Source organism: Carcharodon carcharias, chromosome 1 (genome assembly GCF_017639515.1).
Source record: "Carcharodon carcharias isolate sCarCar2 chromosome 1, sCarCar2.pri, whole genome shotgun sequence".
Taxonomy (NCBI): domain Eukaryota; kingdom Metazoa; phylum Chordata; class Chondrichthyes; order Lamniformes; family Lamnidae; genus Carcharodon; species Carcharodon carcharias.
In genome coordinates this window covers 119,014,256-119,039,136 of record NC_054467.1, presented here as the reverse complement: position 1 = coordinate 119,039,136, position 24,881 = coordinate 119,014,256, and the positions used below count along the sequence as shown (strand labels likewise).

Sequence of the window (24,881 nt, the reverse complement as noted above, 5' to 3'; positions counted from 1 at the left end):
CCATGGCCTTCAACTTGCTGATATTTTATCAAATGCTTTTTTGAAGTCCACGTATATCACATCAACCATATTATCCTCATCAACCTCTTTGTTATTTTATCAGAAAGATCAATCAAGTTAGTTAAAAACTGGACTCGAACTCAAGTTCTGTCGAAGGGTCATGAGGACTCGAAACGTCAACTCTTTTCTTCTCCGCCGATGCTGCCAGACCTGCTGAGTTTTTCCAGGTAATTCTGTTTTTGTTTTGGATTTCCAGCATCTGCAGTTTTTTTGTTTTTATCTCTGTGTTTAATTGACTGCCACTGCTCTTCAAGAAATGCCTACCTCCTTGAAGAAGTTCTGTTCCTCTCTGCGACAAGATTTCCGGATTTCTCTGTTGCCTTGTTCTCTATCTCTCCGCCCCCCACACACACACCTTAAACCAGCTTATATTTCAGCTCTTTCCTGGACTCGAACTCAAGTTCTGTCGAAGGGTCATGAGGACTCGAAACGTCAACTCTTTTCTTCTCCGCCGATGCTGCCAGACCTGCTGAGTTTTTCCAGGTAATTCTGTTTTTGTTTTGGATTTCCAGCATCCGCAGTTTTTTTGTTTTTATCTCTGTGTTTAATTGACTGCCACTGCTCTTCAAGAAATGCCTACCTCCTTGAAGAAGTTCTGTTCCTCTCTGCGACAAGATTTCCGGATTTCTCTGTTGCCTTGTTCTCTATCTCTCCGCCCCCCACACACACACCTTAAACCAGCTTATATTTCAGCTCTTTCCTGGACTCGAACTCAAGTTCTGTCGAAGGGTCATGAGGACTCGAAACGTCAACTCTTTTCTTCTCCGCCGATGCTGCCAGACCTGCTGAGTTTTTCCAGGTAATTCTGTTTTTGTTTTAGTTAAATATCATCTGTCTTTAAAAATACATGCTAACTTTCTTTAATTAATCCAAGCTTGTCCAAGTGGCTGTTAATCTTTATGAGAGAAAAAATTTCCCACAACTGAGGTTGGGAGAATGGGTCAAGATACTGGGAGAAATCCCCTGTTTCTCTTCAAAATAGTGCCGTGGGATTTTTTTTTTAATGCCCATCTGAGAGGGCAGATGTTTGGTTTAATATCTCATCCTAAAGACAGCACCTCCAATAGTGCAGTACCTTCTCAGCCTGACACTGATGTGCCAACTTAAAATATATGTTCAGGTGTCTGGACTGGTTCACACATCCCTCTAATTCAGAGGCAAGGGTGCTGCCACTGGGCCACGGCTGAAAGGGTCAAGAAAAAAAGATTGAATGGCAATATGTGCAACAAAACAAAAACCCATTTTTATCTGGGGAATAATATAGCCAGTGGCAGCAGAAGTAATACTAACATGAAGGTCAATGATCCAAACAGTGTTTTCAGTCAGTCTATTTAGTTCTGATTGCAACCAGGTTGTTATCTTAGAACAATATACTAGTCTTATCTGTTGATACAAGGGGTTGTTTGGCTTTTAGCTTATGAACAAATGGGGAAGATCCAGACAGACAGAGCAAATAGAGAAAAATTATCAGGGAGAATCGCAAGGTTGCAAAGAAGCCCAACATGGTTTTCTGTCCTCCATTCTAAATAGATGGAGAGTCGAGTATTCAACACCACAGGCATGCAGTCCTTCCTGCCTCATCCTCCTCTTGGTGTGCCACCCAGGTGATTAGTTACACTCTAGCAAAGAGAATGCAAACCTGTTCCATTGCTTCACATGGCACATTTAATATGCTTACCAATAATTCTGAAAAGATGATTCCTTCCACTGCATTGTTATAACAGTACCTGGACAAAGACTGGGTGGTCCAATTATTTAAATGCTGCACTATATTGAGACAAAGTAATCCACACGGCAAGTAACTGAACACAACAGGGTTTTGTCAGTTCTTTCATGAAAGAATGGCAATTGATAATCTGCTGGGGTGGCATTCTGACACAAGCACTGAGATGTGCCTACTGGGCACCTCGGGTGCTCAATCTGGCAGAGTATGTGGGGTTGGAGGCGGCTTGTATAATTTGATATCAATGTATCTGTAGCAATAGTTACACCTCTCAGGCACCAACCAGTTGTGGAGGTGGGGTAAGACCAGAAATCGCAGACAGTTCTGGGGATGGTTCTGTGCCCCTGCCAAACATCTGGTGAGTGCCCCATCAGTTTCCTTTATCAGGGAGCAGAAAGACATTTCAGACATTGTTAAGATCCTTAGGCCATGGTCCAGACCTGAACGCCTAGGTGGGCTTCACATACAGGTACACTAAATGATTGGCTGGTACACCTGCCCTCATTTTGGCTGCAAAATAGACTCCCTAGTCAGGGAAGTGGAAACCCCCAGCCTGGTGTCTCTTTACTCTGGCTACATCCATTTTGATACAGGAAACTTTGATGTGGACAGAGGTTATGCACCAAAGTAAGGGCCATTGCTAGTCTTTGGAATTCTTCAAATTTATATAGCCCTTTTCATGACCACTGGAAGTCTCAACACGCTTTACAGTCAATGAAGTACTTTTTGACAAATAGTTACTATTGTAATGTCAGAAAAGCAGCAGTCAATGTGCAGTCAGTAAGCTCCCACAAACAGCAATGTGATAATGACCAAATAATATGTTTTTTGTGATGTTAATTGCAGGATAAATATTGACCAGAACACCGAGGATAATTCCCCTGTTCTTCTTCAAAATAGTGCCATGGGATCTTTCATAACATCATAAGAAATATGAGCAGGAGGAGGCCATTTGGTCCAATGAGCCTGCTTCACTATTCAATAACATCATGGTTGATCTGACTGTGACCTTAGCTCCACTATCCTGTTTGCCCCCATAACCCTTGACAGATTAAAAATCTGTCTAACTCAGCCTTGAATATATCCAATGACTCAGCCTCCACTACTCTCTGGGGAAGAGAATCCCAAATACTAATGACCTCTGAGAGAAGAAATTCCTCCTCATCTCTGCCACCATGCGCCAGTGGTGGAGGGAGTAGATGGGGTGTCAGTCAAGTGGGCTGCTTTGTCCTGGATGGTGTCAAGCTTCTTGAGTGTTATTGGAGATGCACTCATCCATGTACGTGGGGAGTATTCCATCGCACTCCTGACTTGTACTTTGTAGATGGTGGACAGGCATTAGGGAGTCAGGTGGTGAGTTACTCGCCGTAGGATTCCTAGCCTCTGACCTGCTCTTGCAGCCACAGTATTTATATGGCTAGTCCAGTTCAGTTTCTGGGCAATGGTAACCCCCAGGAAGTTGATAGTGGAGGATTCAGTGATGATAATGCCATTGAATTTCAAGAGGCGATGGTTAGATACTCTCTTGTTGGAGATGGTCATTGCCTGACATTTGTGTGACGTGAATGTTACTTGCCACTTGTCAGCCCAAATCTGGATATAGTCCAAGTCTTGCTGCATTTGGACTTGGACTGCTTCAGTATCTGAGGAGTTGCAAATGTTGATGTGGTCTCAACAATCTGCTCTGCAGTTGTAACAAGACTTCCCTACTTTTAAACTATATCCTGAATGCAATAAAAGCCAACATTCCATTTCCCTTCCCGATCATTTGCACACTAACTTTCTGTGATTTATGCACAAGGACAACCAGAACTCTCTGTACAGCAGCATTCTGTAGTCTCTTTCCATTTAAATAATATTCTGCTTCTCTATTCTTCCTGCCAAAATGAACAATCTCGCATTTTCTTACTCTATCTCCCAAATTTTTGCTCACTCACTTAATCTATTTATATTCCTTTGCAGACTCTTTGTATCCTCCTCACAATTTGCTTTCCTTCCTATCTTTGCATTGTAGCCACACTTGCTGATAATACAATCTGCCCCTTCATCCAAGTAATTGATACAAATTGTTAATAGTTGAGGCTCCAACATTGATCCCTGTGGCACTCCACTGGTTACCGTTTGCCAACCTGACTCTGTTTGCTGTTAATTAGCCAATCCTCTATCCGTCCTAACATAGAACCTCCAACATTATGAGGTCTTACCTTGTGCAATAGCCATTTATGTGACACTTTATCAAATGACCTTTGAAAATCCAATTACGTTACATCTACTGGTTCCCCTTTATCCAACCTGCTTGTAACATCCTTAAAGAGCTCAAATAAATTTGTCAAACACGATTTCCCTTTCACAAAATCATGTTGACTCTGCCTGATAGTATTATGATTTTCTAAATGTCCAGCTACTACCTCCTTAATAATGGATTCTAGCTTTTTCCCAATGAAAGATGTTAGGCTAACTGACCTCTAGTTTCCTGCTTTCTGTCTTCCTTCTTAATTGACTAGAGGTTTTACATTTGCGGTTTTTCAATTCGCTGTAACCTTTCCAGAATCTGGAGGATTTTGAAAGATTCCAACCAATGCATTCACTATTTCTGCAGCCACTTCTTTCACAACCCTAGGATGCGGGGGAGTTGTCAGCCTCTAGTCCCATTACTTTTCCTCATACTTTCTCTGGTGATCGTGATTGTTTTAAGTCCCTCCCTCTTTTTTGCCCCCTGCGTCCTACTATTCTTGGGATGTTTCTTTCTGTTTTCTACTTGTGAAGACAGAAAACATTTGTTCAAAGTTTCTGCTGTTTCCTTGTTTCCCATTATTAACTCACAGGTCTCATCCTCTGAGGGATCAATACACACTTTAGCTACACTTTCCCTGTGTAGAAATTGTAGAATATAGTAGTACAAGTTTTTAACCGTATGTTTTTATATTTCTTGCTAGTTATTTGTCATACTCCAATTTCTCCCTCTACTATTGTCTTACTCATCCTTTGCTATTTTCTAAAATCTGGCTTACACTAACGTTAATCTTTACAGTGTTGTAAGCCTTTCTTTCAATTTGATACCATCCTTAACTTCCTTAGTTAGCCATGGATGGTGCATCCTTCTCATAGAGTCTATTACAAAAAATAAAAAATACGTGGAAAAACTCAGCAGGTCTGGCAGCATCGGCGGAGAAGAGTATAGAGTCTTTTGTTCTCAACAGAACATATTTGTGTTGAGAGCTATGAGAAATCTCCTTAAGTGTCTTTTACATCCACCTGAACAGGCAGATGAAGCTTCAGTTTAAAGTTCCATCCAAAAGACAGCATTGCTGTTCAGTGTTCCCTCAGGACTATACAGGACTGCTAGCCTTCATTTCTGTGTTTGAGCCCTAGAGTGAGACTTGAACCTAAAGCCTTGTGATTCAAAGGTGAGAATGCTACCAACTGAGCTAGGGCTGACGGACAAGCTGGTAGTGAAGGCTGGGATCCAGTATATCCAGCACATCACCTAAAATTATGCCTCTTCTGGTGGATTCCTGCCAGACGTATGGTCCAAGTGCAGCAGAATGATAGTCGATGCCCAATATCTTTACATTGATTTATTCTGGAAACTCTTGGTTAAATGGGCACTACCTGCAGTTAGTATATCAATTTACTTTTACATTATATGCTGTATTACATTCCACTATTCAAAGTTAATCCCCTAATTACTGCTACTGGTCTGGTTCCGATACATTCAGATATGACGGGAAACGCAAATGCTTCATTTGTCCCCACACCCTTTTTTATTGCACAAGCCAGGAAATGAATCAAAACTTTCAAGTCCTATTGCCATTTTAGTAAAACCTCTTAAAAATGGTTACTGGTACTTAAATAGTAGTTCAGACTGGCAATAAAATAGTTCTTTGCTCTCAATCAATAAATGTGTCATTAATTTGAAAAATCAGAGGCATGTGTTTTTTATATACTTAAAGGTGCCTGTAATTTGGGAAGTTGCAAGCGAAGTTTCAGGAGATTGCTGATCTTGCTTTTGACTTGCAGTAGCTGGCAATCCCTGCTGTGCCAGCACAAGAGGTCAGCTGGCTGAATGCGAAGTCTTGGGAGATGCCAGTGCTCAACTCATGAAGAGTTGCTTTTGGCAGCAGCTTAGCACACAGGAGCAACCTGCCAACTCCAATCTGCCTCACTAACCATGCTAACAGCACATTACAGGTCACTTGTGTAATTGTCTTAAATAATGTCTTTCACAAAACAGAGTTGACAGAGATGGAAGCTGCTCACCAGCTGCATAGGGGGAAATTGCTGTAAAGTTCAAGTTCAACTCACATTTTGCGAAGCTGAGGGAGTTTCTTGAAGATCCCAGTGGCTTCCAATACTGCAAATTCATTGTTGTTAAGGCGCCTAAAGTGTTCACGTGGAAAATAAATAAATTAGAAAAATTCCATTGTAAGAATATTTTAACCTAAACTTTTCACACTTCAAACTTCTAGTCTTTTCCAACGTGAACCTGATGCTTCCTATGAGGCAATTTTGGTCAATTTAATGTTGAACAATTTACTTACAAATATTCCCAGTTGAAGTTGGACAATTGAGAGTAATACATCTTTGAACTTCACTTAGCTTTATATTAAACTACTAATTTTTAACTAGACAGAGAACTGCAACTGTGTCATCTTCAGTTTAAAATGGGAAACTGAACCATGTTAACTTGCTTCAGGAGAATGAAAATGGCCTGAAGGGAATGTGAGACTGAATAAAGCTTTACTTAGGACCATGAAATTGATTTTCCCCACCACTAATTACACCAATGGGGCTGAAATGTACCACTACGACTACGGATCATGCCACCTTGACTTAAGAGTGAGTCTGGGTTGAGTCACCTTTATCCTTGAACAAAGATTAATCAATACAGAAATGTTAGAAGTAAACCCCCCCCGTTTCACTCACCAACTTTCTCCCTCTTCTCCTGAAGGTGTTGACCTATGCTGAAGCTTATCAGGCAGCAATCTCATGCCATTCTTTAAGTGTGCACTTTGGCAGGAGTACCAGCCAACTGTTTGACAGGGTGGCATTATCGATGATTCTTTCTGCACTCAATTTCTACAAAACTGCGTTTCCCAGCAGGTCTCATTGGAAAGCAATCAGGATAGGAAACCCAGGCTGAGAATCTATCTTCCTAGTGCAGACTGAGATCAATCGTAACATCCAACTGGTGATCCAGCTAAGATCAGCTAACTCCCACTTCATGCATCTGATCCATTTCAACAACATCTTTACCAATTGACAATAGGGGGCTCAAGACTCCAAGAATAGTGCCTTGGGCAACAATTAAAATTAGGCCATTCAATTTAATTTTGCGAAAGGGAAATACTGCTTTAACCACAGAAAAGCTGCAGTAGCTAGGACATATGGGCTGTATTAGAGTTTAGCAATTCCAGCACAGACCTTTGCATGACAAAAATTGGGCATGGGGTCCAGCATGCTTGATTCACAACCGACCAAATATTCCACCCATGAATCACATGAGATACACGTCCTATTCCTTGCTATCCCCTGTGGTTACACATTGGCTGCGATGTTCCCCTGAGAATTAGAAATTGTGTGTTATCCTTTGTGAGTTATATATTGGGCACGGTATGGCTTTGTGTTATAAATTAGACATGTTTTTCCTGAATGTTAAAAATTGGGTGTGATGTTCCGTTGTGAATTATAAATTGGGACCGTTATCTCTGTGGGTTTGCAATAGGTGTGCTATCACTGTGGGTTATAATTTGATTGTGCTATCCCTGTTAGTTATACATGGGGTGTGCAATCCCTATGGGTTTACATTGGGCATGCTATCCCTGTGGGTTATACATTGGGCGTGCTATTCCTGTGGGTTTACATTGGGCATGCTATCCCTGTGGGTTATATATTGTGTGTGCTATCCCTGTGGGTTATACATTGGGCGTGCTATCCCTGTGGGTTTACATTGGGTGTGCTATCCCTGTGGGTTATACATTGTATGTGCTATCGCTGTGGGTTATACATTGGGTGTGCTATCCCTGTGGGTTATACATTGGGCGTGCTATCCCTGTGGGCTATACATTGGGCGTGCTATCCCTGTGGGTTATACATAGAGCGTGCTATCCCTGTGGGTTATACATTGGGCGTACTATCCCTGTGGGTTATACATTGGGCATACTATCCCTGTGGGTTATACATTGTGTGTGCTATCCCTGTGGGTTATACATTGGGCGTGCTATCCCTGTGGGTTATACATTGGGCGTGCTATCCCTGTGGGTTATAACTTGTGTGTGCTATCCATGTGGGTTATACATTAGGTATGCTATCCCTGTTGGTTATACATTGGGCATGCTATCCCTGTGGGTTATACATTGAGCGTACTATCCCTGTAGGTTATAATTTGTGTGTGCTATCCCTGCGGGTTATACATTGGGCATGCTATCCCTGTGGGTTATACATTGGGCGTGCTATCCCTGTAGGTTATAATTTGTGTGTGCTATCCCTGCAGGTTATACATTGGGCATGCTATCCCTGCGGGTTATACATTGGGCGTGCTATCCCTGTGGGTTATACATTGTGTGTGCTATCCCTGCGGGTTATACATTGGGCGTGCTATCCCTGTGGGTTATACATTGTGTGTGCTATCCCTGCGGGTTATACATTGTGTGTGCTATCCCAGAGGGTTATACATTGTGTGTGCTATCCCTGCGGGTTATACATTGGGCGTGCTATCCCTGTGGGTCATACATTGTGTGTGCTATCCCTGCGGCTTATACATTGGGTGTGCTATCCCTGTGGGTTATATATTGTGTGTGCTATCCCTGCGGCTTATACATTGGGCATGCTATCCCTGTGGGTCATACATTGGGCGTGCTATCCCTGTGGGTCATACATTGGGTGTGCTATCCCTGCGGGTCATATATTGTGTGTGCTATCCCTGTGGGTTATACGTTGTGTGTGCTATCCCTGTGGGTTATACATAGTGTGTGCTATCCCTGCGGGTTATACATTGGGCGTGCTATCCCTGTGGGTTATACATCGGACGTGCTATCCCTGTGGGTTATACATTGGGCGTACTATCCCTGTGGGTTATACATTGGGCGTGCTATCCCTGTGGGTTATACATTGGGTGTGCTATCCCTGTGGGTTATACATTGGATGTGCTATCCCTGCGGGTTATACGTTGGATGTGCTATCCCTGCGGGTTATACTCAAGTTCCAAGTGAGATCCATGGCATGAAGATATGAGCCGCGAGTGCCAAATTGAAAAATTGTCCTCCATATCATTCAATGTCTCTCCAGACACAAAACAAACTTTATTCAGTGTTCATGAGTTGGCATCTCAGACCCACAGAATCAATGGACAACAACAGTTTATGGTTAAAAAAGTGACTCTGTAACATAATATGTGAAAATCAAACCCTGTTTCAAACAATGTGGCTACTGCTGTCTAAATTTCTATTTGAGCTACAGACCAGAGCCAACACTGACACAGTTATTATCACTTGCTAACAGACATTCAAGTGACTTTTCCTCCTTTCCTTTGTCCTAATGATCATGCGCAACCAACAACACTTCTCCCATGAGTGTACCTTCTTTCTTTCAGCTCAAGAGATGTGGGCCTACTGCCTGAAGCCATTTTCTAAATGTATTCTACAGTTCTTTGTTTCACTGCCAAAGTGTAGATGAGAAAGACTAAGCAAGTATGTGTGGAGTGGTGGGCCTGCTGTGCCAACTTACAACTCTGCAGTGTACTGAGGGATGTGATCAGGAATTTTCGTAAGCCTTTGATTGGAGCAGTCCACAGTGGTTCCCTCACATCGACACTTTTCAGGGCAAGCAAGGTCCAGGAAGCAGTCTCCGCTGAGTTTGGATCTGTAATCCTCTGTGCCTACAGATTATTTGAGTCAAAATATGCAGATTACTGAAGTTGGCAAACTGAAAAACAGGCATTTTAACAGAAGAAATAGAACTATGTAAAGGGGCGCACTTAACAAGCAAAAAAGAAAAATTTCAGGTAGATTTCACTTAGACCATACAGAAGGCAAAATATCAAGAAACTAAAATATTACTAAAATACTAGATCTTGAACTTTATCACACAGTAAAGACAAGATCCAAAAGAATAGAGGTACATTTACAAGCTGACCTTTCAATGCAGGCTCCTTCTATTGCAATTTCTACTACAAAGCTAACTGCCTTCTCACTACTCCTGTCACTAGCTCATAATGTTGCTAAGCCCTAACTAATTCAATTTAATGCTCCCACCTGAACCATTCGTTTGAAATAGTGAATGGAATTCAAAAAGACTGAACACTACCAGACCAATAGTAACATATCTGCTACAGTTACTACATTTGCTCTTTCACCTGTTTGTTCCTACATCAAATCGTGTCTGTCTTTTTATCCACTTTTCTTTATGCAAAAATTCAGTCAGCCATGACTTCAATACAAATGACCTAAGACTGGTCTCTAGCTCGAAAAGCCGCTGTCTGCCGAACTACCACGCTGAACCTTGTTGGCCTTCAATCAGAGAATAACGGCACACTGCCTCTCTCTAGATAGCTCTATTGTCTGTCGCTTGGCTGTAGAAGGCATACGTGACGCTCCATGGTGCTTGACAGAACCATGTTTTATTCGTACCTTGCAACCACATGGTTAGATCAAGCACAACGGAAAATCCCGCTGAGTTTCAGAACCGCATCAGCTAGGCCAGGTAAAAGTGTGAGGGAAGGTAGTAGAGGAAAGAAGGCAGAGCATTCTACTGTACGAGGAATAGAATGTAGCAGTGGGGAGCAGGGGTACAACAGCATTAGTATAAACATGGGGAACATTTTTTCACATTCAGTTAATGTGCAGCAGAATAACTATTGTGAATTATATGCTGAACAAGCAATACACATGCCTACATGAAAGAATAGCTCTTTCCAATTGCTCAAATTCAGTATTTGAAGTCACTAGCCAGCTAAGCACTACTAAAAACCTGATATGTTGGGACACATGAAAGTATGGAGAAGAGGGGTAACTTGTGATTGAGCACTGGATGGTTTCTTAAGGACTGCTGTGTGTGAGGCATCAAGGTAAGAGTATAAAGGAAAAAAAACAGCTGTGGGGTTGTGGGGGGTAGGGGCCGGGGAGAGGGTGGAGAAACGGGTGGAGAGTGTTGGGCCAGTTCTGAAAGAGGAGGAAGTGAAGGTGGGCAGAGGTAAAGTATCAGGTAGCACACAAATTTGTACTTACAGCCAAAATGGTGAATTCCTGCAAAAAGTAAAGAAGCACAGAAGGAAAAGAGAGACAGAGCGATTGCATTTATATTCAGGAAAGCAAAGAAAGCAGCCAATCCATTTGTGCTAAGACTCTGCAGAGCATTAGCTTTTAATTAGGTTAAATAAAATAGATTCTTTATGGGGATAACCTTGACTATCAGATTGCACCCAGGTACAGTACATGAGAACCAGCCAGACAAGAGACCTAACTGCCCAGGAAGAATTGCACAATGTCATTGCACTAAACTCCCCCTTTTAATTATTCAATCAACAGGCTGAACCTATTGGACTATGGGCTGGATTTTGTGTTCCCGATGAGAGTCCAACCCACCAGTTGAATAACCGGTGGGAAACCTGTGCCGCTTCTGTGAGAGGTGGTGGGGTGGGGGACCAAATTTAAGTATCGGCCTTCCTTGGGAAATAGGACTTTGGTGGTGGAAGTCCAGCCCACCGAGATCTACCAACCAATCAGAGGCAAGCAGTTCTCCATAGCCCGTCAACACCACTGGGAGTGGTGGCTGCTGTTGGTAATGCACCCACCAGAGGTCTAGAATCGCTGAAGGACCCAGACCACAGCTGAGGGAGGGCAGGATGGGAGTAATGGGGACGGGATCCTGGCAAGGGGTCGGGGGGGGGGGGGTGGTTGGGTGGGTGTGTGGCAGCTGTAGGAATGGGGCCAGTCACAAGGGCAGGAGGGTGACTCTCAGGGGGTACATCCCTTCCCAATGGCGAGTCCCTCGATCATGGAATAAAAGCCTTTGAAAGAGGGGACCCCAGGAAGGTTTACTGGGCAGCCTTCAGGAGGTGCAGAAAATCCAAATTATTTAAGGAGAATCACTGAGCCAACACTAAATCCCTGTGGAATCAGGGATAATGGCCTTTAAGTACTTGTTAAAGAGCCTTATTAGCCAATGGCCAGGGTTCCCAGGAAAAGCTCGTTCCCACTGCTGACTTAATGGGCACCAGTTTTCCTGCCAGTGGGAATGAGATGCGCGGTCTACCCCGTGATTATGCAGAGCCACCTGCCCATCCACTCTGACAAGCTCCGTTAAATCCATCTCTGTGACACAAGTTTAAAAGAAGACTCAGTGATAATATAATGACGGGGAATCAAAGGGATTTTGTCAATAAGATTTGTGTTTACCCATGGCTGTAAAGTATGCCTACAGCATGTAAATATCTAATTTAATTTACTGGACACACATAATTAATGATTACTGTACATTTAGAAACCATTCCTTACATCTCAATAAAAATGTACTTAATGAAAGCAGCTCCTATTCTTAGTCTCAGCTATTGCTGGAGGATTTATTCTTCAAGCAGTTCCTGTTTGGACTGGTTCAAACATGTACATGGCATTCAAACTGGCAAATCAGCCTGTTTGCACAACACTACATTCAAACATACAGATCACAATTTATCAACTAACGTATAGGTTACGAGGGAAACAGCTGAAAGGTTAGATGAAAGAGTGATTGGGAACAATTTAATCTTCATTAATTATAGCAACAAAAAGCACAGCTACACAGTTGCCAAAGGTCTGAAAATGCGATGAAGGGTGATTCTACAATCCAGCATTCCTAGCGGGAAGTCTAGTTCACAGGTAACCTTCCTCAGGAAGCGTTAGGTGGACAGTCTGCAATTTTCCAAGACAAGATTCATCTCAAGTGCTGCTCATTACTTGGAGTAGCAGACCACAGAATCGCCCCTACTTTCTGTTCGGTGTATCTATACTTGTGCGACTGTGGTTGAAAATGTGCGAGGTTGAATCTCTTTAGTGCTTGTTACAGCATTGTTTATGGATGCTGTACTAGTGTGTATGCTGTACGATCCTTACTTGCTACACTGCTGCTTGTCCATATTAAATATTTAGTGTCAGCCATGGCTCAGTTGGTAGAAATTTCACCTCTGAGTCAAAAGGTTGATTTCAGACTAGCACATAATCCAGATTGACACTCCAGTGCAATACTGAGGGAGCGTTGCACTGTCAAGGGAACCATATTACGGATGGGATGTAGAAGATGCGTTGGTAGTATTTTCAGGGAGAGAAGGAGAGTTATCCCTAGTGTTCTGGTCAATATTATCCCTCAACCAACATTAAGGAAAAGCAGATTAAACAGATTATATGGTCATTCTCACACTGGTGTTTGTGGGACCTACTATGTACAAATTCCTACAATCCAACAGCAATTATACATCAGTAAAATACTACATTGTCTGAAATGTGCTTTGGGATGTCCTGAGGTTGTTACAGGCATTATATAAATGCAACATTTATTCCTTCAAATGCAACACCATGGGAGAATGTATTCTCGATTGTCAATGCGTCAGCAGATGCTTTGTCATCAGGCAACCTCCTGAAGGACTTTCATATCAAGGTCACGTGGTTAAAACGATTGTAGCAATTGTCCAAATGACTGTGGAAAGGAGCTGTCATGAATCAGACAGAGTTATCTACAGACTTTACAGATGACAGATTTTGATGAAGAAATAAAAGTACACTGTTAAAAAATGAAAAGGCAAAGTGCTACTGAAGCATTTTCCACAGCTCTCAAATTGTAAACTTTGGAATCCCAGCAAACTGCCTACCTAAAACTAAATTAATACCCAAGTATGAACTCTTTCATAAAAGGAGCCTGAAGGGAACTTTGACGAAAAATCCTTCTCTAAAGGGGTTAAAAATACATCGCAGTTCATCACTGTAAGAGTGATTAGAAAACAGATCTAACAGCAAGAGCTTCTGTTAATTCAACAACCTGCACTTTGATGCAGAAAACTGCCCCAAGACACTTCAGAGAGGTGTAATCAAAAAAAGGATGGTGAGCCAAAAAGGGAGAGATAAAAAAGGTGAGCGAAAGCTTGGTCAGAAGTGTGTTTTAAAGGGTGTTTTAAAGCAGTAGAAGTACATGATTTACAGAAAGAAAAAATTCCAGATCATGGACCTGAGTTGGCTGAACGAATGCTCCCAATGACGGAGCATAGGTGGAGGGGGCAGGGAATGGGTGCAGGAGCTGCAGTAGAGACCAGAGTCAGATGAATGGAGAGGTCAGGCTGTGGGACCTTGAAAAGATTTAAATGTAACAATAAGAATTTTAAATTTGAGATGTTGGGGGATTAGAAGCCAATGTAGGTCAGCGAGTACAGTGAGGGGTGATGAGGGAAGGAGGGTTGGTGTTGAATAGGATACTGGTAGCAGGGTTTTGAATTGAAATTTACTGAGAATAGAAGGAGTAGGTCAAACAGAAGGGCAGTAGAATTTTTGAACCTAGAGATGTCAAAAGCATGGAGGGAGGTTTCAGCAGCTATTGGGTTGAAGTAGAGAAAAAGGCAGGTGATGTTATTGAGCTGGAAATAGACTGTGTGTGTGATGGGAAGGGAGCCAGTCAGAAGATCAGATCAGATCAGATTCCAAAATGCAATATTGGATAAGCCAATTTTCTTCAGTTAAACATTGGGAAGGCTTCAGCCACTACCTTCCACTCCCTGCCCCACCGTTCACTACACCATTGGCAACTGTGCCCTCAGCCATCCAGGCATCACATTCTGGAAATCCTCCCCAAACCCTTCTACCTCCCCACATCGCTCTTATCCTCCAAGACCCTGCTTAAAGTCTACCTCCACGATCAAGCTTCCATCACCCCTCCAAACATTTCCTTTGCCCCTGTGTCCATTTTTTTTCTCTGACTGCACCTCTATGAAGTGCCTCAGACAATTTATCTACACTTGGAGCACTATACAAATGCAAGATATTACTGTTGTTGCAAACTAGTCCTCCTCCTAGGCACCTCCGAGATTCTGACAACACAATAGCAATCTGGGAACAGATAACTCACATGGCTTCTCAAACAAGGAATGATGTGTGGTTTTGTGGCCATTCAAAGTATTTTCCGGCTTTCCGGATGGAGCCTTAATTTTATTTATCTCAACACTAAGTGGATTAGTTTATGATTAGAGCACACAAGATACTTTCTTCTGGTATAAGTTATAGTTACAGCTTCCAAAGTGCCATATGAAGTAAATCTCTCTTCCTCCGCCAATGGAATTGCAACAGGGGAGGTCAGATGATGCTGTGGTCAATATTTCTTATCTAGCTTTCAGTGTTTACTCCATCCCCTTTCCAAGTAAAATGAACAAAAACATTTTGTTGAAGCAATAATGTATGGAATGCAACAACAAATGTTTAACTTAATCAAAACTGGACTGAATAATGTGCTATTATTTCCAATAAATAGTGACCTTAGACCAGAAGTGGGAATAAGACCAAAGAACAGTAAAAAGAACTCTGATGCATGGCAACTGCATAGCTGACACAAGGAAACATGGGCTTAATGATTCACCCAGCTACTTGGATTAAAAAGTTTCATGCAAAGCTCTTGGTAGGTGCAGATTCAGCTACTGGAAGGAGGAAAAGGACCACGTCGCTGTCTATTGGGGAGATTCACCAGATTACTACAGCATGCAACACTCCACTAAATCCTAAGGGAAATCCACAGCTGGTCAGTTCTGCTGCAAAACAAACCTACCTGGAATGAAATATTGTTCTTTTGCTATAAACATAAAAAAGAGAGAGAGAGAGAGAAAAGACAGAAGAGATGCACCTGAATGTTAGCAGCCGAAGGAAAAAGAAACAGTTTATTTCATATTAAATCCACAGGTTGCAACTCGTCAACAATAAAAAATGGCAAGGCAAACAGCACGAGACTGACATAGAAACAAGAGTGCAAAAGCTTCCAAGAGCTTTAATAATTCACAGCACAACTGATGAATTTTCAGAATCCATAGGAGAGTAGGTTCCAGACAAGACAGTGTAATTAATATTACACTGTACTATATATAAATAAATAACAAAATTCAAATAATCCAATTACCTGAGCAGCGGAACTTCTTGCTCTTGATCTGTCCAATCCTCTTGTTTGCCAGCCGACGAGGACTAGTGCAGCGGGCACCGCTTGTTTCAATGGGGTTTGCATGGAGATAATCTGCAAGCCATTTCAGATGGCAATCACAAATAAATGGGTTCTGAGCCAAATGCCTTTTGTGAAGATAAACAACAAAAAAAACAGAAAAATCAAAAAAAGTACAGACCCTGTCAAAAGAATATTAAGCAGTAGTGCAAAGAAGTCTTTAAAGGAAGAGGTAGATCAGCTAATGGTTGCAGCTGTAATGCATTTACTGGGACCTTGATACATTAAGAATTTACAACGTATGACTTAACATTCAATACAGTGACTGTTAGTCCTGCATCACATTCAAAACTGCTTATTACCTGAGTAGATGAGATATGGTAGAGCTGCAATGCTTCCTACTGAATTATTTAAAGCAGACTGGAGCTGTGAAGACGTACATTGCTTTCATTACCAGAGATGTAAAAACTGCATTATTCATGGATAACTTGTATTATTAACTATGGAAATAATTTTTTAAAATAGAAATCACAAGCAACACTGTGAAGCAAGTGGTTTCCTGCGGAAGGAGTGAGTAAAAATTACGAAGTGAGGAAACCATAAATGATAGTTACTGGGGCTTCTGTGACTAGAAAAATAGATAGGCTTTTCTGCAGCTGTGTTGGGGAGTCCTGAATGATGTGTGGCCTCCTTTGTGCTAGGGAGAGGGACACAAAAGTGTGGGTGGAAAAGGTTGTAGAAAGAGAGGTGGATCAGCCAAAAATTATAGCTCAAGCAGGAGCCAATGGCAGGATGGAGATTTGCAAAGAGAGCTTGGGGAGTTAGGAGATGTTTTAAAGGTGCAGTATGTTAAGTATACTAATATAAGGATTAAAGTATGTACCAGGTCAGATTGGAAACATCAAGGCATAACAGTTGGTGTAAAACATTTCTGGGACTTTGAGGTGAGATCTCATGCAGGGGCAAGCTGTACAAATAGGACAGGTTTTACCTAAACTATGTTTCAAGAGAGGTCAGATAGAGACCTTGGGGGATGATTTAAGCTAGGCAATTTGAAGTTTCTACCCAGAAAACTTGGCAAGGAGCAGAAAAGTTGGCAAAACAGAATTAGTGGAGGTAGGAAATTTACCAGACTTTATGTCAGATCAGATTTTAATAAAAGAGAGGGCATCAAAGGCAGGGAAACTGAAATAGGAAACCATGTGGTAGTAAATATAGAAAAAAAAAGATAAATATAGCAGGAAAGGGAAGGGGAGAGTCACCGCCTTAAGATTCTATGTATAGAATAAAGTGTATTCTAAGAAAGTGAATGATGATATGAGGAATCACAGAGAACATGATGCAATGATATTGGCTGAGGGCTAAATTTACAGGGAAAGAGATTGTTCTAAAGGCATGAAAAGGGATAACATGAGATGTAATTGTTATCTACAATAAAATAATCTGCTGGTGTCTGGGTTGGGAGATTGGGTATAAGTACACAATATACAACAACAACTTGCATCCATAAAGCGCCTTTAAAGCAATAAACCGTTCCAAGGTGCTTCAGAGGAGCATTGTAAAACAAAATTTAACACCAAGCCACGTGAGGCGATTTTAGGGCAGATGGCCAAAAGTTTGGTCAAAGAGAATGGTTTTAAGGGGCATCTTAAAGGAGAAAGTACAGGTAGGGAGGTCTAGAGAGAGGATTCCAGTGCTTATGCTGTTAGTAGATTCCTACTGACATTTAATCCAGTTGGTCCACCTCATTCCCAAGAACCAGATCGAGCAGTGCCTTCTTTCTCATTGAACTGGAAACATTTGCTGTGAAGAATTTTCCTGAACACTCTAGGAACTCTTGGCCCTCACACTACTATTATCCCAGTCTACATGCAGATGATTAAAGACAACCATTATAACTACTCTATAATTTTTGCATCTCTCTGTAAATTCCTTCCAAATTTGTTTCTCTACATCCTTCCCATTAGTTGGTAGCCAAAGACTACATGTAACTAGACAATGTAATTGCACTTTTTTAGATCTTTTGCTTTTGCCATATATACACTGTCCATGAATCTTCTGGGACATCCTCTTACTCCAGCACTGCAATGCTCCTCTTAATCAATATCACCACCCTTTTTTTCCGCCTTTTTTTCCTTTCCTATCTTTCCTGAGCACCCCGTACCCAGGAATATTTAACACCCAGTCCTCAGAACCCTTCTTTGAGCCAGGTCTCTGTTTTAGCCACAACATTGTACTTCCACATGCCAATCCGTGCCAATAACCCACCAATCTAATTTACCACACTCCTTACATTCACATACATGCACAGTTATCGGGACAGATGACCAAAATTTTAATCAATGATGTAGGTTTTAAGAAAGGAGAAAAATAGGTCATGAGACAGAAAGGTTTAAGGAGAGAATTTCAAGCTTAGGATCAAGACAATTGAAAGCATGGCCTCCAATGGTGAAGTGATGAAAATTGGAGATGCTCAGGAGGCCAGATTTGGAAGAACATAGAGATCTCCAAGACTTGTAGATCAAACACAACATGAAAGTTGAAAACAGTTTTACTCAGCTTAAGGCAGTTACCAGGGATGGAAATGATGGTCATGGAATAGAGATTGCGGTGGGGCCCAAGAGAACGGCTTCAGTTTTCTCAGTACTTAGGTAAAGGAAATTTCCATTCATCCAATATTGGGTGTTGGCCAAGCAGTGTTAAAAATCAGTGACAGTGTAGGGGTCCAAAGAGGCAGTGGTGAGATAGAGCTGAGTGTCGTCAGTATACAGGTGAAATCTGTTATGATTTTGGATGTCGCTGAGGGACAGCATATAGATGCAAAAGAGGACGCTGTCAACAATAGATTCTTGAGGAACTCCAAATGTAATGGTATGGGAGTGGGAGGCGAAGCCATTGCAAATGACACCCTGGGTACATTTCCTGGGTAACCATCCCAGTAAGTAAGTTGGAAGCGCCCATTGGAAGTTCCCGGGCAACTGTCATGTAGTCAGCATGTTGGGACTTCCAAGGGGTCCCATAACGCATCTGTCTAGAGATTGGAAGATCTGGGCCAAAGTATTTTCTTTGTGCTCCAGTATCGACACCATGCAGAGGCAGAATGTGAGTCTGCATCCACAATTACCTATGCTATAACAAGAAGACAGTTGCTTCTTTACTGTTAGTGAGGTAAACTGAATGTAGGACCACTTAAATTGAGGTTGCATAAGCCTCATCTCTCACCAAGGCACGCTGCATATCTCAGAGGAGAAGAGATGGGGGAGAAAATCATATATGTTTTCTTTTTAAAACTGTAAAAGTGTCATTATTTATTTCATGCATTATTTCCACATTTCCACAAGATAGAAGTTTCCCATTTAGCTGAGATTATGTAGGAATACATACAAAGTCTGGATGGCACGCAGGGGAGCAAAAGTGCCTTTGGCAATGGTCTGTAACTTGTTGTCATATAGAGAGAGAAGGTTTAAATTATGGAGATCTTGAAAAGCATCCACTCGCAGGCAGTTAATCTTATTGGCATTCAGCAACCTGTCAAACAAAAAAATGAACATTGCATAAAATATATAAACACCTTCTGCATAAAATGTGAACAATTCCAATCAGAACAAAATTCACAACACCTGGTCCCAACAGATTTCAAACAGCTGGAAGACAAAGTCATTCTTTCACATGTGTAAGTGTTTTATGATACAGTTTAACTTATATTTCCTGTTATTTCAATGCCTTGACATTTGCATTCTTAAATCCTGACTTTGTTCCACCTTAATTGTTTTTTTTTGTCTTTACATGTGAGCTGTTGACATCAGTGAACTGTTGTGAGTGATATTTATGATCAGTAAAAGGTGAGACAGATAACAAACTCATTAATCATACCAGGGTAGATTTTAACCATGCAATAGTATAAGGCAGATGATAGAGTATCAGCTGCCTGTTTTATATCCTTTCTGATGGCTTCAATGGAAATAAAAATGGGGAGAGATAAGAAATGGGTTGTCAACTTGCTATCACCCATTTTACACTATCGAACAAAGTCAAAATGACCCCCAAAGAAAAGTGTGCACTTTATACAGTGTTACATTGAAACATGTGACACTTTGAGGTAATTTTAACTTAATCCACCATCAGAAAAACGACAAGAACACATGGATCACTAGTTTCCATTGACTTCAATAGATAGTAAGATCAGATGGGATGTAAAACCAGCATTGTGTCCAATCCCACCAGTTTCCTGATGGGCAGGTTGTGTTAACATTTCCACCTCTGCAACAAAATATGAATTGCTTCCTTCTCTTTGACCGTTGACACCATAGCTTTATGCCTGACCAATGGGTTACAGTTTGAGTTCTCTCACAGAAGAGCACAATGTTACCAGCAAGTCCACTATTTAAAGTGTCTTTCAAAAATCAAACACTCCTTTTAGGTGAAGCAGCGCTTCAATTGCACCTCCTTCAATTTAGTCTACTGCATTTGCTGATCCCAATGTGGTCTGTTCTACATTGGAGAGACCAAACGCAGACTTGGTGACCGCTTTGCAGAACACCTCCAGTCTGCCCGCAAGCTTGACCCAGATCTTCCTGTCACTTGCCATTTCAACACACCATCCTGCTCTCATGCCCACATGTCCGTCCTTGGCCTGCTGCAATGTTCCAGTGAAGCTCAATGCAAACTGGAGGAACAGCACCTCATCTTCTGATTAGGCACTTTACAGCCTTCCAGGCTTAACATTTAGACCATGAACTCTCTCCTCCATCTTCACCTTTCATCATCTCTTTTTTCATTTTTATTTACTTATTTTTATATTTATCTTTATTTTTATTCATTTTTATCCCTTTGTTATCCCCATTTTTATCCTTTCTGTGTAACCACTGACCCCTCCACCCCACGCCCACCCCCCCTAAACAGGGCCATCTGTCACTTGTTCAATCTGTTCTTTGACAGAGTGCAGACCCTTGTTCTGCCATTAACACATTCTGCTTTCTCACCTTTATGCCACTATTAGCATCTTCTTTAGTCTTCACTACTACCATTAATCCTCTCCTTGTCTTGTGTCCATGACATCTTTGTCAATCTCTCATTTGCCCCCACTTATTGCTGACCTTCTATTCTGCTTTACCTACTCCACCCCCCTCCAACAGTATAAATTCCATCTCATTTCTACTTCTCTTTAGCTCAAAAGAAGTCATGCAGACGCAAAAGGTTAACTCTGTTTCTCTCTCCACAGATGCTGTCAGACCTGCTGAGCTGTTCCAGCATTTTATGTTTTTATTTCAAAAATCATGCCATCTTTATTGAGCAAAAGCAAGTGTCAGGCCCTGTGTTTCGATCGATGCTGCTGTTTTGTAACTAGCTTGGATGGTCCTTCCTGGCACTTATCAAACCTTCTGATCTGAATCGCATAAAAGAAAATGTAACTTTCTGTAATGTATTATCATTAGAGACTCAGAGGAAGAATAAGACTTATACAGGAGTTCTGTCTCCTGAACACTTATATTTCAAAATAAGTCCAAGAATCTCAATGTAAAACTCCCATCTGGTCACCAAAAAGTCCCATGCAACGAGCTGCATTTTCGTGAAGGTGCAGAGGTGGGCTTGGAGGTGGATATGCTGGCAATTTGTGCTCCTGGCATGTTCCCACCTCCGGTGCATTTTGAAGGAGGCTGCTACAGGAGGTGGTAACGTCTACCCAACCGCCAAAGGTGGGTAACCAATGACGCCTATTAAAGCCTCTCTCTAGATGCTGTGTAGAATTTTCTAGATGGTAGGTGGGCTCTCCCCACTGAGGCTGAATCCAGGCCAATGAATGGAAGCGGCCCTCCAGTGACAGGCCAGAGGCCCAGCTATTCCTCTGTTAAATCCACCCCATCCCCCTGCTCCTCCACCCCCGCACAATCCCCCCTCCCCCACCAGCCGTGATTGCCAGAAGCCCACATGACATCATGTAGAGGGATTCCCCCTTTACAATGATTGACTGGCAACACTAGTTACTGTTTATTTTTAAATATCAGAAATGTCTTCAGAAGGCACCGCCATGTTGAAGTGTCCTTCATCAGCAGTGACCACCTCTGATGGTGGGGCTGCCAGTCTTCCGGAGCTGGACAGCCTTCTATTAGTCCCCCTGACTTGGGAATCCACTTGCTGTCTTTAATTGATCATGGCTCCTGAAGCCAGGCACTTAATTGGCTGCCTCCTCCAATAACTCTCTCTGGGTCCCTCTACCAGCCTCTGTAGGTTCCTGAATCTCATTTTATCCCAACAGCGTGATTGGGATCTGGGAATGAAAATCCTACCCAACCTTTTGGAAAACCTATTGGATCTAGAAGGATTTAGAAATCAGATAACCTCTAGTACATACCAGTAGGAGTCTTGTTTCCCTCTTTCCTGCCCCATTCTGTGTAAGAGCTAGGATTGCCATCTTCAGAGTGCAAACAAAATAATTCAGTGTATTAATTCGCTTTAGAATGAGGCCCTGACCTCCATTTATTTTCTGTAGCACTTTCTGACAGATTGTGCTGTTACTCATAAACTCCAGGTAATCCAAGCTCACAGATCATGTCTGACAACTGCAATGAACATAGTGTCACCAGAAACTTTAGCTTAACCTTATTCCACATTCATATGGTTACCAGTAACAGAACTTCCAGTAGTCGGAATGTCACTGCCAAACATTAGCCAAACCACAAATGGCTCAATGCACACAACATATTCCAACAGAATGGCTTTGGACAGATGTCCAGTATTCCATGTTCAAGCTCTTCTTATGGAACGAAACAAAAACAAACAGCAGAATCTGCTTGCGCGGACTAATCAACTAAAGGATGATACATTCTTCTGTGGTGAGAAGGCTTGTTCAGCATGTCTTTGGAGGAAAAGATCCAACTAATATAGCAACAACATCTCATCTTATTAAATTTCTCCATGGGAATTCCTTGGTACACAACACCTGTGCCAATTGCAATTATCAGTTCCTCAAATGTTGCATAGTTTGAGAGGTGTTATATTGATGTGACATTGTCTTGGGCCCGGCAGGTGTGTAGAGTTGCTAAAATTCCCTGCTTGGCCCACCCGATTCAGGAGAAATAGCCCCAAATGGCTGGATTTTGATTTTGGGGAGAGTAAGCGTGTGTTGGAGCCAGACCTGCCGCCTTTGAAAATAGTGCGGAGGTAGCACAGGGGCTGCCGAATGCCAAGGTGGGCTATTTAAAAGACCTGCCTCAGTGCTCTTTGCCTACATCTCAGTTGTAATAAAAGTAGTTAGGCCCTCTAGCTCTCACTCCACCCACTCTCCATGCCCCATCCATACCAATTCACACCCCTTTACCCAAACCAATGGCCCCTCATACCCTTCAGTCAACCTATGCCCCTTTATCCACCTCCCCATTGTCCCTCATACACTGCATGTCAACCTATGCCCTCTACCACTGTCCATGACCCCTCTTTCCTCCATGCTAATTTATGCCCCTCTACCCACCCCATAGCACCTTATAGCCCCTATGCCAACTTAGTGCCAACTCATGCCAACCCATGATCCCCACTCATCTGCAAGGCCCCTTAAAGCCCCTATACCAATATAATGCCAACTTATACCAACCCTCACCTCCCCACAATGCTTTGCCCTTATACTCTCCAGCCAACTCATCCAGTACCCACCATGGGCAGACCTCAGGAGCCATGCTGAGATGAAATAAAATTCTAAGTATCCATTACAGACTTCACTATATAAAAAACACTCGAGTTGATAAAAGCGTTTTCATACATTTACATCCCTTGTAAAAACAAACATATGTATTCATAGCCTCACATCAAAGATAGCTAATTACTTAATAACCTTTAGGAGCTATTAATTAAACTGTGAACTTATAGCCCCTCCCCCACTGTGATAATGATACATGGAGGAAGCAGTCAAGCAGTAATAACTTGTTATGATAGTCCTCAGCCTAATGTCAACAAACAACTATTAAAATCACAAGCACTAATTATTTTTCAGTTTAGAGACATAGCAGCCTTGTTTTTGTTTTCAAAATTTATAGTGCAGGGGATTTATATAACAGCTTGATAGGTCCACACTCCTTATTCACCTTTATGCTCATTCATATCTACTCTTAAAAATAGTTAAGTGAAACAAATTCAAACAGAACTTGCTCCAGCAAAAATGAATTTGAACTCAGCACTGAGTTCAATCTGCCTTGCTGGGTTTCCCATATGTGTGAATTACATCTCACCCCATTTTCCCCTACTGGCGAAAATAGGATCCATAAAAAATGGGGGTAGGGCTTCAGGATCCAGGGTGCTGGGGGCATTTTGGCTAAGGTGCATAGTCTCCATTTCTGCAAAAACTCCGGGCCTTGGTTTTACTGTTTTTTAGACGCTATGACCTAGATTTTTGCAATGACAGAAAGCCTCATTAAAAAAAAAACAGCAGTTGTCTCCACTCATGTCTGATTTTTGTGATCTAGATATGTGAAACACGACATGCACAGGTTAGACCTTGTAGAAGCAGGAGTCATTTGGAGAGGTAGGGTCCCTATTTTGAGAGACAGAATATCTTTTTGGACATGATTTTGGGGCACCTTTGGAGAGGTAAGGTGCCCTTTAGGAGAGGTAAATACCCTATGGAACTGTTAAAAGTGGATGTGAGTGTGCATAAAAAGTGCATAAACTTAATGGAAATGTCAAGAGAACTGTCAAGAGGAAATGCCAAAAGTATCAAAAGCAACTGTAGAGAGGAACTGTCAAAAGTGTCAAACACACCGTCAAGGGTAACTGCCAAGGCATTTAACACTCCTGCCCTTTAAATCTTTGGAAAAACTGTGTGGAGCATTAAAAAAATAATCATTGCTTACTACTTTACTCTTTTGATATAAGCTTGAGCACTATCATTACTGGTTTGTGCTGCAAGATTGGTTTCACAACCTTCCTTTATCACAGAGGGGTGCCTTCCATTTCA

The 24,881-nt window shown here is 41.9% G+C and overlaps 1 protein-coding gene across 3 annotated transcripts in view; it reads right to left on the bottom strand.

The window, feature by feature from the left end:
* The window catches only part of slit2 (slit homolog 2 (Drosophila)), a 489,173-nt gene that overhangs the window by 112,132 nt on the left and 352,160 nt on the right, over positions 1-24,881 (bottom strand). The window contains exons 13-18 of one of the 3 annotated variants that reach the window (XM_041182754.1): positions 19,322-19,465; positions 15,902-16,065; positions 15,557-15,580; positions 11,008-11,025; positions 9,509-9,659; positions 6,089-6,163 (exon numbers count right to left, since the gene is read on the bottom strand). In XM_041182754.1, the coding sequence (XP_041038688.1) occupies positions 6,089-6,163; positions 9,509-9,659; positions 11,008-11,025; positions 15,557-15,580; positions 15,902-16,065; positions 19,322-19,465 (576 nt within the window). The remainder of the gene's footprint in view (positions 1-6,088; positions 6,164-9,508; positions 9,660-11,007; positions 11,026-15,556; positions 15,581-15,901; positions 16,066-19,321; positions 19,466-24,881) is intronic. The other 2 variants (XM_041182765.1, XM_041182773.1) reach the window with 2 other exon arrangements.